The 16,916-nt window shown below is 43.5% G+C and overlaps 1 protein-coding gene across 3 annotated transcripts; it reads left to right on the top strand.

Moving 5' to 3' along the window:
- Window positions 1–5,664: 5,664 nt before the first annotated feature.
- On the top strand, window positions 5,665–16,678 carry VHL (von Hippel-Lindau tumor suppressor). 3 transcript variants are annotated; one of them, XR_002323445.2, is made up of 4 exons: window positions 5,665–5,944; window positions 8,420–8,542; window positions 10,812–11,165; window positions 16,357–16,678. XR_002323445.2 is itself a non-coding variant. In XM_020981009.2 (3 exons), the coding sequence occupies exons 1-3, from the start codon at window positions 5,770–5,772 to the stop codon at window positions 10,988–10,990; spliced, it is 477 nt and encodes a 158-aa protein (XP_020836668.1). In that variant the 5' UTR covers window positions 5,665–5,769; the 3' UTR covers window positions 10,991–16,678. The 3 variants fall into 3 exon arrangements, 1 of the variants encoding a protein (XP_020836668.1); XR_002323446.2 differs by having other exon boundaries at window positions 10,812–11,047; XM_020981009.2 differs by having other exon boundaries at window positions 10,812–16,678.
- The last annotated feature ends 238 nt before the right edge of the window (window positions 16,679–16,916 follow it).

A 16,916-nucleotide genomic window follows, 5' to 3' on the forward strand; every position in this document is an offset into this window, starting at 1 on the left:
ATGAAACCTCCAGAGTGACTATGGACTCTTTGGCCTCTGGGACAGGATCCTCTGGACCAGGGATGACCTATATCTAGTGCTGGCTTAAGCCAAACTGGATTATGGAAAGGGAAGGGCATTTGGCTTGAGGATTTTGAGAGACTCTCCTTTGTTACACTCATTGACCCTTCGCTCTCTTGACTCCCTCTCCTTCCCCCATGCCTCTGCTTCCTAAACTCTTCCCATCCATATTTCTTACTCCTGCATCATTAGACTGAAAACTCCTGATGGGTGTAGTTTTCATGCCTTATGGCTTGTACATCTCATGTTTTCCCTACAGCACACAGCATAATGCTTGGCTCAAAGACGGTGCTTCATGTCTTCATATATACATACAGGTTGACTGATCATTTCCACCAGCCATCAGGGATGCAAGTGCATTCATTTTATGTGTGTCTGTGTATGTCCGTGTGCTAAATAAGGTCTTCCTTTAGCACACGTGCTAAGTAAGTTTTTCCTCATCTTAAAATTGGACCCTTTCCACTCTGTGGTTTGTGGTGAAAAGATGACATCAGTCCCCTGTTTACTCAAATACTTCCTGGATTGGACAGGGAGAAAATTTTAAATGGGTCAAGGCAGGCACAGAAGGTTGCTGTAGAGATTGAGACCCAAAACCTTTTGGCATTTGTACATCTGACCCAAAGCTATTTCTGCAAATGTACAAAGAGATCTGGAATCTTTTTTCCTTTCTGCCTAAGCTACGTGGGTATGTACGTCAGGACATCATCTCGTTCCTTCCTCTGGGCAGGAAGAGTTGGCCTACATAGATAACTTGCCTTTTGGTGTCCACTGTACTCAGTACTTAGTAGGCACTTTACAAATGTTAATGAATTGAACAAAATAACGCTACAACCTTGGGTGGCTTTCGATGTGAAATGCATTTGAAATCTTCAGTTTCTTCTCATATAAAATGAGGTGGGAGTGCATGAGATATTGGTTAGATAGGGTTTTTAACCTGGGGTCCACGGACTGCAAGGTTTCCATGGATAGATTTCAGGGGATCTACATAGTTGGATGGAGGGAAAATTGCTTCTTTATTTTCACTAACCTTCGGTTTCCTTTGTATTTTAAAATATTATTCTGAGAAAGGGTCCATAATCTTCACCAGATTGTCAAAGGCAGGGTTGGGGAACCTTCGGCCTCAAGGCTACATGTGGCTCCCTAGGTCCTCAAGTGCAGCCCTTTGACTGAATCCAAACTTCACGAGTTGGATATGTTGAATTTGAGATGCCTGTCTACGGCTCTTCCAGTTCAAGATGTCAAGTGTGGTCAGTGTCAAGTGACCTCCAGTGTGTAGATGTCATCCCTACCAAGTTGTTGGTGGATGTGGGATTGGAGCTCAGGAGACTGACTTGGGCTAGATATGTAGACATGTAGAATCATCTGCATAGATATGATAATTGAATCTCTGAAAGCTGATGATAACAGGAAATGAGACAGGGAGAAGAGAGTGATTCTCCTGTGACTGAGGGCGAACTGGGGGAGCTGAGAAAGGGGGGGGAGGGGGAAGGGGGAGGGCTCATTGTGCAATGACTGGAAGCAGCTATGGTGAGGAATAAAAGAGCAGAAGTGTGTTCATTAGTCAAGGGTATGTCTAGCCAAAAAAAAAAAAGTGGGGGGGCAATAGCTTCCTTCACAGAAGAAGAAATCCTAGCTGAAGATGGTTCCAATAGATGGAAAAATACAACTGAAGATGGTGACAGGAGCCACTCTGTGGGGGGAGCAGCTTTAGAGGCAGGATAGAGTATGGAGGCCTACTTATCTTTCTGGGAGATGGGAGCTATAAGACACTTTTCAAGCAGGTAGCAATCCTAGGAAAGCAAACTGTTCGAGAGTCCTTTCAGTGGGATGGGAACCTATGGAAGGAATACCCCTATTGTATAAATAGGATTTCTCCTTTTTGTTTTACTTTGCTATTCTGTCCTAATTAAAAGCTTTGCTACTGAAACAAAAAAAAATTAATACTGTATTCTATATTTTTGGCACATTTTCCAGAAAATTTTTTAAAAGTTAATTTAATATTGATGTAATATACAGACCATTTCTAGCATAGAGAGCTGTCTAGACAAAGTATCTAGTATTTATTACGCTTTTACTGTGCACCAAAAACCTGGTGTAGACTGAACAAGGACAGCATGCAGGCATCCTTCCTCAGCCCTCTAATCCTGGACACTAAACCTCTTTTAATGCAGTCCAAGATCACATCAGCAGTTTTGATTGTTAGCTCCTACTATTGAATCACGTTGGGTTGGCAGGGCACTAAAAGCCTGGACCTGCCTTCCTCAGACAAACTGCTGTTTGGCTGTGCCTCCTCCACTTTGGATTTGTGAAATTGATTTTTTGAACTAAGTGTAAGACTTTACTATTTATTTCAAAATGTTGATGGGCCAATGATTATGTTGTGCCTGCTCCTTCCGATAACACAAGATGGAAACCTAGCCACGCTTGCTTATTCTGTGCTACTCTGGTCTGTGTTCTCCCATAAGCATTCCGTGGGATGTCCACCCAATGTACTGGGGCTTTCCTTTAGATGTCCTGACATTTTGTGGATATCAGTGGAATTCATGGACTGTCCATTGATATAAAATACAGTCCTTACCCTTGATACATCACCAGTCCATCTCCTTTCCCATCATACAGCTCTCTGATATATTTTATATAATTTCTGCACAATCTTTGTTGGTAATGTGTCTACTTGTGTCCACCATGAGCCTCTCCATTGCCTTTTAGGGAAGGCACAACTTCAATTCCTCAAGATTATGGTATTCCATGACTCACAGATTTTCAGCATTATAGAAGAATATTGATGTTAAAGAGATGGAACTAATTTAGAGAGAAACTTGGGACATGTTTCTTCCTGATTTTCCTTCTACCTCTCTGTCTCCTTTGCTGAATCCTCCTTCAGATTACACCCTCTATCACAGGTATTCCACAGGGTTCTGTCCTAGGCCCTCTCTATTGTTATTGTTAGTCCTTCAGTCTCAAAGAGGGGCAATGACTTGCCAGTGAATTGGATTTAAGTGAGGTAGACCTACACAAAGTCATTAGCCTCATTCTCTCTACCAGAAAAAAAAAATTCCTGTATTCCATGTTTTAGGCATAAGTTCAGTGGCAAGACAAAAGTCAAGACAAATGGCAGTGGCACAGGATGAAATGGGTGACCTTAGCCTTTCTAAATTAGGTCTTTCCCAGGTTTCAGTACGTCTGAGGCAACACCCATTCAGTGACTAAGGGCTAGCTAAGAATTGAGATAAAAGATGGCCCAATTTACCATCAGGAAACTATCAGTCTGGCAGGAGAAAACCTTTAGAATTTTTGGCAGAATAGAAGACAATTTCTATTTACACTCGTTCTAAGCCATCAAAATTGAAACAACAAGCCGCTAAGGCTAGGGTTATTATTGGCCATTCAATGACAGCCAGAGTGTTTTGGGTTTAAAGGCATAGTCGAGTAGCTCCATTTGAAACACAATGGGTTTTTTAAAAGCCTGTTTTTCAGAACTATATTTCAAGAAATCATAAGTGAAAGCTGAGCAGGACAAAAAGTAAATTGTCCCAGCTTTTTTAAAAAGGGGGAAAAAATAAATAGAAATTTTAAAAAATTAAATTAAAAAAAAATTCTAGGCTCTAAACCCTAAAATGTCTTACAAAAGTGACCAAAAATTGTTATTATGGTTGTTGTTCATCTTTCGTTCTGGAAGAGGACTAATAACATCACACGGGTGAAGTCCTGACCTGTTTTATTCTATGCAGATAATTTTTAAATCTCAACATACCTCTTTCCTCTGCTCTTCCCTCCTTGGCTTCCTTTAAATTCCAACCAAAATCTCATATTCTGCAGGAAGCCTTCCCTAACCTTTCTTAATTCCAATGCTTTCCTTCTGTTAATTATTAAATAGGAATTTATCCTATATAAAGCTTGCATTTGTTTGCATGTTATCCCCCCTATTAGATTGTAAGTTCCTTTTGTTTGTATCCCCCGAATTTAGCATAATAGTAGGAGCTTAATAAATGTTTTTTTATTGATTGATATTATACATACATACATACACATGTATACATATACACATACGTGTGTATAGATGCATATTGTTTGGTTGTTGTGTTGTTCTATTTGCTGAGCCATCTAGCTGCATACACAGACACACACCCTCTATCTATCCATCCATCTATCCATCTATCCATCTCTCTATCCATCATCTATCTATAACTGGGTTTCATTCAACCTGGGGTTAAATCTTTTGGATACAAAGCCAATCAAAGGACACTACCTCTCCCCACCTGGTAGGGGACACCTAGGACCTCCAACGTTAGGTGATCTAAGTATTCCCAAGGAAGCCCCATTACACACATATCTTTTGGTGGAAGGAGTATCCACACCTACACCGATGAAATCACAAGTCAGGACCAGAGAAATCCCAATCAAACCCCAAAAGTGATTTAGGGATTTTTTTATTATTTTTTTTTAGGCAATTGGGGCTAAGTGACTTGCCCAGGGTCACACAGCTAGTAAGTGTCCAGTGTTCGGTCTGAGGCCAGATTTGAACTCAGGTCCTCCTGACTTCAGGGCTGGTGCTTTATCCACTGCGCCACCTAGCTGCCCCCTGATTTGGGGATTTTTTAAAAAATGGAGGCACTAGAAGGAAAGAGTGCTTGTTAGTTTGTGGGCTCTTCTTTCTCTTCCCCTTCTCTGTAATTCCTCTTGACCCGAGTTAGGTAGTGAAATAGGGAAGGATAGTGTGGTGTAAGCAAAAGCATGCAAATCAAAAAGACCTGGGTTTGAATCTGCTGCTTTCTAACTGTGTGTCCTTGGGTATGTCATGACATCGTGCAATAATTTAGAGCAGGAAGGTACCTTAGAGAGCATCTAGCCCCATCTCCTCATTTTACAGAAGAAACTATGGTCCAGTGAAAAGGAGCAATTTGTCCAAGGCCTCATAGATAGGAAAAGCTGGGGTTCAAACTCAAGTTCTTTGCATATGCAGAGTTTTTCCCCACATCACCAAGTGCCCCTTAATCAAACGGCAGAAAACATCTAGTCTTCATTTTAGGATGAGGAAACTGAGGCCCTCACAGGGACCCTCTTCCCACCCTAGCCTTTCAGCATTCTTTTTGTGTAACTTTATTAGACTGTAAGCTCCCAGAGGGTTTTATTTGTATCCTCTGAGCTTTAGCACGTTGCCTGGCCTGGAGTAGGCACTTAATGCATGTTTAGTGATCGATGGCCCCCCCCATTAGAATGTGTTCTTCGGAGCGGGGATTTCCTTCCCTTCTTTTGCATCTCCAGCACTTGGCACAGATTGGCGCGTAAAAAATGCTAGCTGACTACCTGCACAGGTGTCAGACACGACACTTCAACCTGGAACATCCAAGTTAAAAAGCTTACCGATAAACTTTAAAGCATGCTAAACATGTGGGAAAGGCTCTTTGTGTCACTAATTAAGCAAGCTTTTTGACTTGAATTGACCCCTGAACTGTACAAGAACTTCCCTGGTTCAGAGCCCCCAGCTTCTCTCTGACCCCGCCACCTCCAGAGGCTCCGCTAGCCCCGCCCCACGCGTGCACGCAGGCGCCCTTCCGGCCGCAGGCCCCGCCCCTCTGCACGGGGCACGTCGGGCACGTCGCCGCCGCGCGCCCTTAGGGAGGAAGCGGCCTCGGGAGCCAGTGGCCGCGCAGAGGTGTGGCTCGTGCGCCGCCTCCTCGGTCGCTCGGAGGCGCGCGGGACCCGAGGATGCCGTGGGAGCCGCCCCGGCTGCGCTCCGTCAACAGCCGGCAGCCGTCCTCCGTGATCTTCTGTAACCGCACGTGCCGCCAGGTGCTCCCCTTCTGGGTCAACTTCGAGGGGGAGCCGACGCCCTACCAGATGCTGCTGCCCGGCACCGGCCGCAGGATGACCAGCTACCTGGGTGCGGGGCGGGGCTCCCATCCCCCCCCCCCCCCCCGGCTGGAGCGTTCCGCCCGCCGTCGTCCCCAGCCCTCACCTGGCCCTCATTGCCCTCGGAATTAGAATTAGAACTAGAATTAATGGGGCCAGGACGCCTCGAGGTTACACGTTTGTTCCATTAATAAGGATGTGACGGTGCACTTATTTTTTATAAACATGAAATAGAGTAGATGGAAAGTGATTTCTGAAGGGAAGGTGGGTCTCTTGTGACAGGTGGCATGTGCACCGAGCTTTTCAGGAATCCGGGGAGGCCCCAGTGAGGAGGGGTTACCTGCCAGGTGTGGCCGACGGTCTGCAGAGGCGGTGGGAACTGCCAGGGCTAGGCATCCGCAAGAGCCAGGATGGGGAGAGTCGGCCTTAGAGCCGGGGGGAGCTTTTGGCGGTGGGAAGCCCCGTGGTCGGAGCCGCCTTTGATTGATAGATAGCAGTTTGTGAAAGATGGGCTGGAGAGGGGAAAGGTGGGCAGGGCTGCAGGGAGAATCGGGAGGAAGCCTTGGCAAGAGTGTAGGTGAGGGATGACTTGGTCGGTGGCTGTGAGTGGGCCGATGGGAGAGATTGGGGAGGTAGAATCTATTGGATTGGGTGAGTCGGACCTATGCTAGGCTTTGGACCTGGGTGACCCTTCATAAAAATAGGGAAATTAGCAAGAGGGGGCTCAGGAGGAGTTTTGGGGAGAGAGTTTGGTGTTGGACGTGTTGAGTTGGACGTCCAGTGGGAAGTGGTGATCTGGGATCGAAGCTCATGAGACTGAATATATAGACTTGGGTATTGTTGGTCGATCACTTTCAGTGGTGTCTGACTCTTCATGACCCACTTGGGGGTTTTCTTGGCAAAGATATTGGAGTGGTTTGCCATTTCCTTTTCCAGCTCATTTTACAGATGAGGAAACGAGGCCAACAGGGTTAATTGACTTGCCCAGGGGTCACATAGGTAGTAAGTGTCTGAGGCAGGATTTGAACTCAGATTTTCCTGACTCCAGGCCAGGTGCTCTATCCACTAATCCGTGTAGACCTGCATAGAGGATAATAATTGAGCCCATGGAGTCCAAGACAGAGCCCAGGAATAAACCCATTGAATAGAGGGATATGGATGGTGATCCAGCAAAGGAAAGGAAGAAGGGTCACAAAACCCAGAGCAGAGTATCTAGGGGGAGAAGGTGAAGGGCAATGTCAGATGCTGTAGAGAGGTCAAGAAGGACGGGAACTCAGAGGACATTGCATTTGGCAGTCATGTTATTGGTAAACTTGGAGAGAGCAATTTAAGTTGACTGAGAACAGCAGGCAGCAGCCAGATTATAATAAAGAGAGCTTGAGGGGGTGCTAGGATCAAGTCAAGGTTTCTTAGGATGGGAATCTGGGCATGGGTAAGGGGTTGGGAGGCATTGAGACAACTCCACACCCCTCACTGCTGCGAAGGCTAGTGACCAGAACTAGAAGTACATTCAGCATTCTAGGTCTCGCGGTACCATGTACTTATGTAAGGGCAGGATAGTATTTTTTTTGTTTTTAGCACTGATTCCTTCCCCCTCTTCCCCTCCATGACAGTCCACATTTTGTTGATTAATTACTTTGAATGCCAGCTTCTTTTCTTAAGCATGGTTGTTTTCCTCTCACTCTGCTACTTTTTTACATTTAAATTTGCTGCTTTTCTTTTTTAATGGGCTTTGGCGTGGTTCTTTCACCTTTTCTGTCTAGATTAGCTCCTCTTAACCCCCTTTTATTCTTATGCTACATTCCTCAAAGAACTCCAGCGATTCACCTATAAAACGAATCGGCAATTGTCTTTTCTCCTGTAGGCCTAATGCTTAAGTATCCTATATTCATATTCTTTATTAGTATAATATTAGCAGCTTCCCATGGCACAGTTAGATTTGTGCAACATGGACATAAATGGAGTATTTAATGTTTACAAAGTGCTTTCCATTCACACCAATCCAGTGAGGTGGGTAGTGCAAATATGACTTACCCCCATTTTACAGATGAAGAAATGGGCCCAGAAGTTAAGGGACTCTCTCAGAATGCTTCAGAAGTGTTGAAGATTGAAACTAGGGCTCTCTGGAATCCAGGTTAAGTGCATATTCTGCTCACATTTGGAGCAGAGCTGGTGAGGAGACACTTAGAATTGCTTATTTGCTAGGAATTGTTTTCAGGGTCAGTATAAGAAGAATAGGAGAAGTCCCATGTGAGAGGAAGAGCTGGGCTTTGGTCCTCCTTCCTCTGCTGTTGGGTAACTTGGTGATTTTTGGGCCTCGGAGTTAGCTTTTCTGAGCCCACCATCTTACTTTAATATTAGCCTTTCAAAGTATCCCCTAAAGCACTAAGTTTACATGACTTACCCAGGGTCATACACACCAGTAAATTGTTGAGAGGGAAAATAATTGGTGACTTCATAATTAGGCATAATCAGACTTAACCAGTAATTGACTGTTTTATTACAGGTCATTTTTGGTTATTCAGAGATGCAAATACAGGTGATGCACTTCTTGTTAACCAGACTGAATTATTTGTGCCATCTCTCAATGAAAATGGACAGCCTGTTTTTGCCAACATCACACTTCCAGGTAAGATGCAACTTTCCTTTATTTAAAGCTCCTTCCCTGCCACCTGTAACCTCTCCCACTTAACCCTTAGCCTTAAAAAAACAACAACAAAAACCAAAAGAACCCCATCCCTAGAAGTAGTTTCCTGTGGCTTTTCTCTGTTTCTTCCTCAGACTCCTGGACAGCATTGTCTGCATTCAGTGCTTCCCATTTCCCCACCTCCCACTGCAACTTTTCTGTTTTCACATTCTTATTTTGTTTTGTTTTTTTGACATTGTTGACATTGTTTTCTTGGATTGATCTCCTCTACTTGAACACCGTATTAGTGTCCACTGAGTTAGCCTGGTGGGAGCCCAGCCTGCTTTAGGCAGACTTGGATGCTTTCTTGTTATGGGGACAAGGACATGGTCTTTCAGACTTTAGCTTGTCTGGGGGACTTCCACTTGAACCCTTGACATTGCTTCCTTGTTGTGTGAGGCATTAGAAGCCCATCCTATTAGGACCAGGGCACCTGAAGTTTATCTGAATTCCTGTGACCCTCCCTGTTACGGGTCTTTTTGGCCCAGCGAGGCTGCCATGGTGAATGTGGAGGCAGAAGGGAACAGTGTCTATTTTAATACTTTCATCCTTTTAAATCTCTGGTTGTTAAGTAAATTTCTTTTTATTGCACTTATAGCCTGCAGCTGTTTAATTACATCGTGGTCTATACCCTGCATCACTGTGCTGGCCTGAGTTTGGTCTGGCTAAGAACAGGAGGCATTTCCCAAGACTCTCTCTGTCCTAGGTCTTTTTTTTCCCTCCTATTTTATTTTACCCTTAACACCAAATAAAAGTGACATTTCCTTAAACATAGTAGAACTGAAAAAGGATTGTACATGAAATCACAGGTCTCTATTATGTTGCAACTTGCTTTTCTTATTAAGTCTATAATTTCATCCTGTAACCTTCCAAACTGTCTGGCCTGTCTGTGCTTGCTTCTTTCTGTTCACAGCATTTTTTTTTTTAAGATGCCTCAGTGGCCTTCCTTCTCCCCTTATTTCCCACCATCCCCTAAAAAAGTGGGGGTGAGGAGGAAAATTTTTGAAAATTGGACAGAAGGAATGCCACAAAGAATATGGGGAAAAGTAGGACAAATTTCGAAGTTACATGTTGAATTTCTGGATTTGGAGTGAGGAAGATGAGCATTTTAATCTGGCTTCAGATACTTCCTGGCAGTGTGATGCTGGGCAAGTCACTTAATTTCAGCCTTATTTTCCTCAACAGTAAAGTGAGGATGATAGCACCTGCCTCATGACATAATTTCTCACATTGACTCTATCTGAAAATGTGGGCCGTATTCTGCATCTCTGTGAAGATGTAGATGCGTTAGAATGAAGGCTTTTCATGACTTTATACTGTTTTGGTATAAATTGTTCTGGTTTTGCCCACTTCACTAACTGCAGCCCACTTCTTTATAGAAGTCTGCCCCAGCTTTTCTTAGTGCAGATATCAGTAGGCAGCTAGGTGGATAGAGTGCTGGGCCCTGGCACATAGTAGGCACCCTAGAAATGCTTACACTCTCCCTTCCCAACAGATGGGTGCCTGCTTATTTCCAGATCTTTGCTATTATGGAAAGAGCTAGAAATAATTTTCTGCATGTGAGTCCTTTCCTCTTTCTTCTGTGAGCTCATATAGGCCTAAACTTAGTGGTTGTTGCTTTTTTTCTTTCTACTTTTCCCCTTGGTCATCTCATTAGCTTCTTGGGTTTAATTATTTGATATACCACTTTGTGAGTTTTATCCATTCACACTCTAAAAATAGATGCAAATGAACTGAGACATCACAATGCCAGGCTTAGTTATCTTTTGCCTTTAAATAGGTTCTCTCAGTTTATCTGAGGGGTGGGTTTACCTCACCCTCCTCATAGTGTGCCTCTAAATTTTATCTGCAAAGTTTCTTCACACACACATTCTTTTTTCTGTTCTTTTTATCAGCCAAACTATTACTGTATCGTAAGGGGCCGTGCCATGTCTGTGAATTACTGATTTGCTCTGTAGAAATTCCATTTACAGGCAGCGTTAGAGGAGCCCATCTTTTTGTAAGCTAGATTTAAATAGCGTAGCTCAGGGGTGGGCAACCTGCCTGCGGCCTCATTTTGTGAAGTTTGGGTTCAGTTGAAGGGTTGCACTTGAGGACCTAGAGGGCCACTTGTGGCCTTCAGGCTGCAGGTTGCCCACCCCTGGCATAACTCAGTGCTGCATGAACTGAATCCCCTATGATGAGCTATTACTGAGGTTTTGTTCCCCTGCAGTTTATACACTGAAAGAGAGATGTCTTCAAGTTGTTCGTTGCCTAGTCAAGCCTGAGGACTACAGAAAACTGGACATCGTGAGGTCATTGTACGACGACCTGGAAGACTACCCAGATATCCAGAAGGACCTTAGGAGACTTTCCCTGGAGCACCTTGAGCAGCAAGTGGATGGAGATTAAGATAGGAGCTCCTGAGTCTTTGCTGTGGAAGGCATTGAGTGATTTTCTCTAGCCATGGTATTGTGACTTACAGGCAATTTCAGAGTGTCTCTCCCTGAAGAAGTAAAATTTATTCCAGTGGTAATGGTTGCTTCAAGAGTTAGAACATTAACGTTTAAACTCTGTAATTGAGATGGTAAGCTGTCATTGGATTCACTAGGCCTTGTGATATGTAGGAGTTAGGAACACAAAATGCATTTTAATGAGTGTCCTCTTGGGGAACATTGAACATGTTTACCTTCTGATAGCTTGGTTGTTGTTCAGTAACCTGGGTGCTCTGACTAATAGGATGCAAACTTATCCCGAATAGGGATACTCTAAAACTCTGGACCTCTGTAGTAGCTTCTGGCTCTCAATATATGATCTGCTGTGGTTTACGAAGTTAGGACTGTGGCCAGGAGGCTCTGGATCAGTTTAGGGTACTCTGTCAGGCAGTATTGTGTATACATAATCCATTTGTTCTCCTTTGTGGAAAATAAGGATTTATCTAGATGGTTGTAATTGATCTGAAATACAGAATTTAAAAACATTTATCTTGTAGGAAAAAATCAAGAGGAATGTTTATGGGAGATGATTAAGTATCTGACTCCTAGTGATTCAGAACTGCTTATGTACAAGGGTATTTTGTTGGGGAAAAACATATTACTAAACACTAAAAGTATATTGTATTACTTGTGAGACTAGTAGCGTAGGTTTTAATAACAAGTTATTTATTTGAAAGTGTTTGGGAAGCTTTTCGTGGGTGGGACTTGTAAAAACTAAGGTGGTTATTCGTTTTGTGAAGCAGTCACTTTTTAGAGGGCACTTTTGGTAATTTTCTAAGTTTTATTTTTTCAAAAAGTCAGGGCAATACTACTATGTGTTTCTAAGCTGTGACTGTCTTAAACTGTGTCTTGGTTTCTGCATAGTGAACAAAGGAACATTATCGATCAGTCTTTGTATTTCATTCTAGCCTTAAGCAACAACTGTGAAGGCAAGAACTTCATAGTACTGTGAATGTTGTTTGAATAGTTTTCTTTTTTATAGATCTATGATGTATATATTCATCTATGCCATCATATTTCACAAAGCACAATTTTTTTGATCATCCACTGTAATTTTTCTACCTGAAGAAATGCTTTTATATTTCTATTTTTATCCTACTATGTATTTTAAAGGGCTATGTGTATATATATGGAATATGCTGAATTCACCTAAATTTATCCTTTATAAACTTAACTTCTTTGTTATGGACTGGACTTAATTTCGTTAATTTCAAGCCCTCCAAGAGACAATTCATAAAGGTTGACCATTTTTCCATTTATTTTCCTTTTCCCATGGTAGAGGATTACCTGATACTGACTGTTGGATGCAGAGTTTTTGTGTTCTGACTTGGCAGAGAGGCAGAGGCAGAGGCAGAAGCCAGTGAAATAATGAGCAGTCATTCTACCACACCTTCTTGTTAAAATCCCACTTTCTTTCCTTTCATCTTTAAGTCCTAGAGCACTTTTTCTCCAGTGTTTCCTAACCTTTCTCATTTCGTTTCATGTCTAGTTGTCTTTTTTTCCCCTGTGGCTTATTGTGTAAGCCAGGGGTGGGGGGAGGAGTGAAGTTTGTACTTAGTCGGAGGGTTGCACTTGAGGACCTAAAGGGCCACATGTGGCCTTGAGGTCCCAGGTTCCCCTGGTATAAGCTATCGTGTGGGAAAGGTAATGACCCCATACATTTTGCAGAGGTGGCAGGTTTGCAGTGCTGGTGGAAAGGGCAGAGATGTGTGCATGTTAAAAGGGGAGTCAATGAGTTTATTCGTGGTTTCTTCTTCAGAGACAGTAGGGCATCATGGGTTCAGGACACAGACAGGCTCTAGGGAAGTCCCTTAGAAGGCTCAGTGCCCTGGGCAGTTAAGATGGTGGTAGAGAAGGCCATGGCTTACTTTGTCATTCTTGAAGTCCCTGGGCCTGCGCTCCTCCCCCGCCCCCCCATGCTGCGCCTCATTTTCTTAAAGTCTCTCTCTGATCTTAGGCCTTCCTTCATGATGAATTTTTTTCTTGTTGAATCATGCTGTTTGAGTATTGTTTCTGATACAGGCTGTCCGAGGACCACTGGCTGCCAGGCATGTTGCATTTTCTGTTTATATTTCTGTGACTCATTATCATTTTTAATGAGATTGTACAATTTTTTGGTCTCAGCCACAGTTTGGCATTAAACAATACTGAGCAGAATAAAGAAGTGGGTCCATAGACAGGCCCTTGTTTTGTTCTTTTTATGCATTGTTTTCCTGTTTCTATGTATTTCCTATGCTTTTAAATCCTTTATATTCATAATTCCATCTGAAGCAGTACTATTCACATCCTTCATTCTTTATCCATTCATGAGCAACTGTTTTATCCTTTGCTGTGGCAAAAAAGTCACATTTCCTTTGGTTCCTCAGTCACACTCAGCACATCATCTTAGGACCTTATTTAACATACCCATTCCTGGCCCTTTCCCCACGAATTTCTATAAATATGGCATATCACAGGAAAGCTAAGAGTGTCTAAGAATGAGAAAGATTAGGAAGTGCTGAAGAAGATAAATAATAGTGTAAATATGAACTTGGAGATGAAGGAAAAGCGAGATGAACTGGTGGGTATAGTCAGAGAATAACGAAGGTTTGCTTTGCACTCAGCTGGCCCCGCTCCTGTGCCCTGTGCAAACACATGGTTCTGGCTCCCCAGTACTTTGTGTGGAAAGTAGTACCTTGTGGCCTAAGGCACAGAGAACATAGAAGACCCCCTTCCCAGGGCAGAGGTGCCTGAAGGAAGCCCAGGGAGGAGTGGCTGGAAGAGTGCTGGCATGGCAGAGGTAGTCCAGGACCAGATGGAGAAAATAGTGTTCAGACAGTTAACCATTTAGATCAATTAAAGAAGTTAATTGAACAGATGACTGGTTATACTATATACAAAGATTGTAGTTGAATACCAAAAACTTTGGGTGACAGTTTTGCAAAAGAAAGGATCCAAGCCTTGCTGATAGTCACAGTCTTTTAATGGCTTACACACATTGCTCATCTGAGTCTCTTGGTCGGCTAGTGTGGGCAGCCAGGTGCCTCAGTGGGTAGGAGACTGGAGCTAGAGTCACAAAGAGCTGAGCTTCAGACGCTTCCCAGCTGTGTGACACAGGGCAGGTCACTTAACCTGTTTCCTTCAAATTTCCTCAACTGTAAAAATGGGGATAAAACAATAGCACCTGCCCTCGGGAAGAGTTGTTGTGAGGATCAAATGAGATCGTATATGTAAACCACTCAGCGCAGTGCCTGACACACAGTAGGAGCTTTAATAAATGCTAGTTCTTAGTATGTTAGTGTGAAGGGGGTGGTGTAAGTATCCCTGTAATGTAATCCGTGAAGGGGAAACTTTTTTCATCTTTTTAGGTCATGTCAGAGGTAACATCACTCTTCCTCATTCATACCAGCCAAAGTGATACATTCTCCATTTTAAACGGGGCATTCAGTCTTCTAATTTCCCATGCCTGCAGTGTAGGCCTTCCTCAACCTTTGCCTTGTAGAATCCCTGGCTTCTTCTGAGGCTCAGCTTATCCTCTACATGAAGCCCGACCCAATTCCTCCAGTTGTTAGTGCTCGCCATCCCAGAAATAATTTTGTTCCATATTTATTTTGAGACTCTCTTGTCCCATTGTAACGCCTCCTCCACCAAGAGAATGTCAGCTCTTTGAGGGCTTTGGACATCAGTAAAGATGACTGACTGTATAGAACGTGAAGCTGGTGTTTTAGGGGAGATGAAAAGTTTGAATGAGTCGGCTGTCCGTTGGGTCTTCGATAGGTCTTAAAATCTGGAGTCACTCATATCCATAGCAGAGCAGCAGTGATGTAATAATAGCAGGTTTTATGAAGGCTCTACAAATATCTGTTTACCCTCGCCAGAAACCTGGGATGGAGGTTCTGTTATTGAGGCTGAGGGAGGTCCTGCCTAGGGTCCAGAGACATACTGGGCTCCAGGGCCAGCACTCTGTCCCCAGTGCCAGTTTGCTGCCTATGTGATATACCCTGGACAAGACCCAGTTAAAACTGTGTAATACCATGAATTTCTGACAAGTGGATGAGACCCCTTGCTCAGCATTTCATTAACATCTGTAGGAGGATGAAGGTGAAGGTGGCTGTTCAGTCTTCTGTGTGAGTGAGCCACTAGGTCATTGACTCTCCCTGCCTCACTTAATGTAGAGGAAACGTGGCCTGCTAAGTTGCCCCATTGGATCAAATGCCTGGATGAGGTGAACTGTACTACTCTGCTTCTGGCCTACTGGTGATGTTTTCCCAGGCTCTCTCTTTATGTAACTCTAAAGGAAACTCACTCGTGATGCAGTGCCCATCCCACTGAGGTTTTAATCTCTTTCCCAACTCTATGTGACACTGAAAGGACTTCTCATGTAATCAGATTGCATTTTTAAAAGCAGAACGGAAATGAATAAAAGATAGGGTTAGATGGTTTTCTGGGGGTGTTTTCCGAATAGCAAGGGGATCACTCTGTTGAAGGCCAGAACTGATTCAAGATCAAAATGAGATCCTTGTAGATTGCCTAACAGTCAACAGAAGTATGTTTACTTAACAAGGCTACAGCAACTTCACTGCCCCTACTCTCAAGCTTGAAGGAGGAGCCTCTGCCTCCTATGCTGGCTTTTGTATTTAGGTGTCTAGGAAGTGCCATCAGTGAGGTTCAAGCCATGTGTCCCCACCAATTAAGGCTGGTGGAAGATTGTTTGAATACATTTTAGGGAAAAACTAACAAGGAGGGCTGCCTATCCATACCAGTCTCAGCTATAGTACAAAGCAAAACTTTGGTGCTGATTAAAACAATAGAGAGGTTGATCACTGTGAACAAGTTAAGTACACAGCTGTACAGAAGCAAATGAACGTAGTATAGTGTTCGATAAATCCGGAGACCCCAGCTACCGGGGTAAGGACTCACCATTCCAATAAAAATCCTGGGAAAATCGGAAAGCAGGATGATAGAGATTGGATAAGGATGCACATCTCCCACCATATACCAAGATAAGTTCCCACTGGACGTGTCTTAAGAGATAAAAGGTAATAAATTAAAAGAATGTAAAATGAAACAGGGACAGGCATGTGCCAAGAGTGCCTGGGATGGCCTCTGTGCATGTGGATAAATAAGGCCAGGGAGCGTCCTTCTGGGAGTCATGATGGTGTCTGATGAGAGTGGCTTAGAGCCCTAAGCATATGTAGAATGTAACTGGTCAGTTTACTAACCATGTGGTTAGGCCAACAAAAGACCCCACGAAAACAGGCTCCTGTCCTTGTCCATCACTGGTTGTTCTTTTTTCCTTTTTAGGTGAAGGAATTGAAGTCTGCAACCTTGGGAGTTTCAGAAGATCAGGACAGCATCGATGCCCCATGGAGCAATAAGTGAAATTTGAGAGTGACCTTCAGGATCCAGCCCATGGTGGCCAAGAGGAGGACTCATATAACTCATGCCTCTTCTGAAAGTGAACTTGGTGGGACCAATGGTATATTAAAAAATTATGCTGCCCACTTCCCCCCCCCCCCCGTGACTGAGATGGGATCTGGGAGATTGTGTTCTCATGGTGTGGTGGGAAATGATTATACTTTTATTCTTGCTATATCTTTGAAGTAAATATCCCTTTGTTAAAACACATTGATGTTAAGTGATTAAAGGGAACTGGTATGCTCATCGATGTTGGCTAAGGGGGAAGAGGAACACAACCAGTGAGGGCTTGACCAAATGTCATTAGAGAAGAAAAATCCATATAAGTCCTCAGAATATCCCCTACAACCCCAAGGGTGAGATGCATCTGACCTGCCTCTGGGAGAATGAACATGAAATTCAATACAGAATAAATGAGTTTTCACAACGAATAGGGGAAGAACTCA

This window comes from Phascolarctos cinereus, unplaced genomic scaffold, assembly GCF_003287225.1.
Source record: "Phascolarctos cinereus isolate Bilbo 61053 unplaced genomic scaffold, phaCin_HiC Scaffold_4;HRSCAF=312, whole genome shotgun sequence".
NCBI lineage: Eukaryota > Metazoa > Chordata > Mammalia > Diprotodontia > Phascolarctidae > Phascolarctos > Phascolarctos cinereus.

What these genes read in the sequence shown, in the direction of transcription:
- VHL (XM_020981009.2), top strand. Translation starts at nt 5,770, where the DNA reads ATGCCGTGGGAGCCGCCCCGGCTGCGCTCCGTCAACAGCCGGCAGCCG. An exon ending in CAGGATGACCAGCTACCTGG is followed by an intron (nt 5,945 to 8,419) that starts GTGCGGGGCGGG and finishes GTTTTATTACAG; the next exon opens with GTCATTTTTGGTTATTCAGA. An exon ending in TGCCAACATCACACTTCCAG is followed by an intron (nt 8,543 to 10,811) that starts GTAAGATGCAAC and finishes GTTCCCCTGCAG; the next exon opens with TTTATACACTGAAAGAGAGA.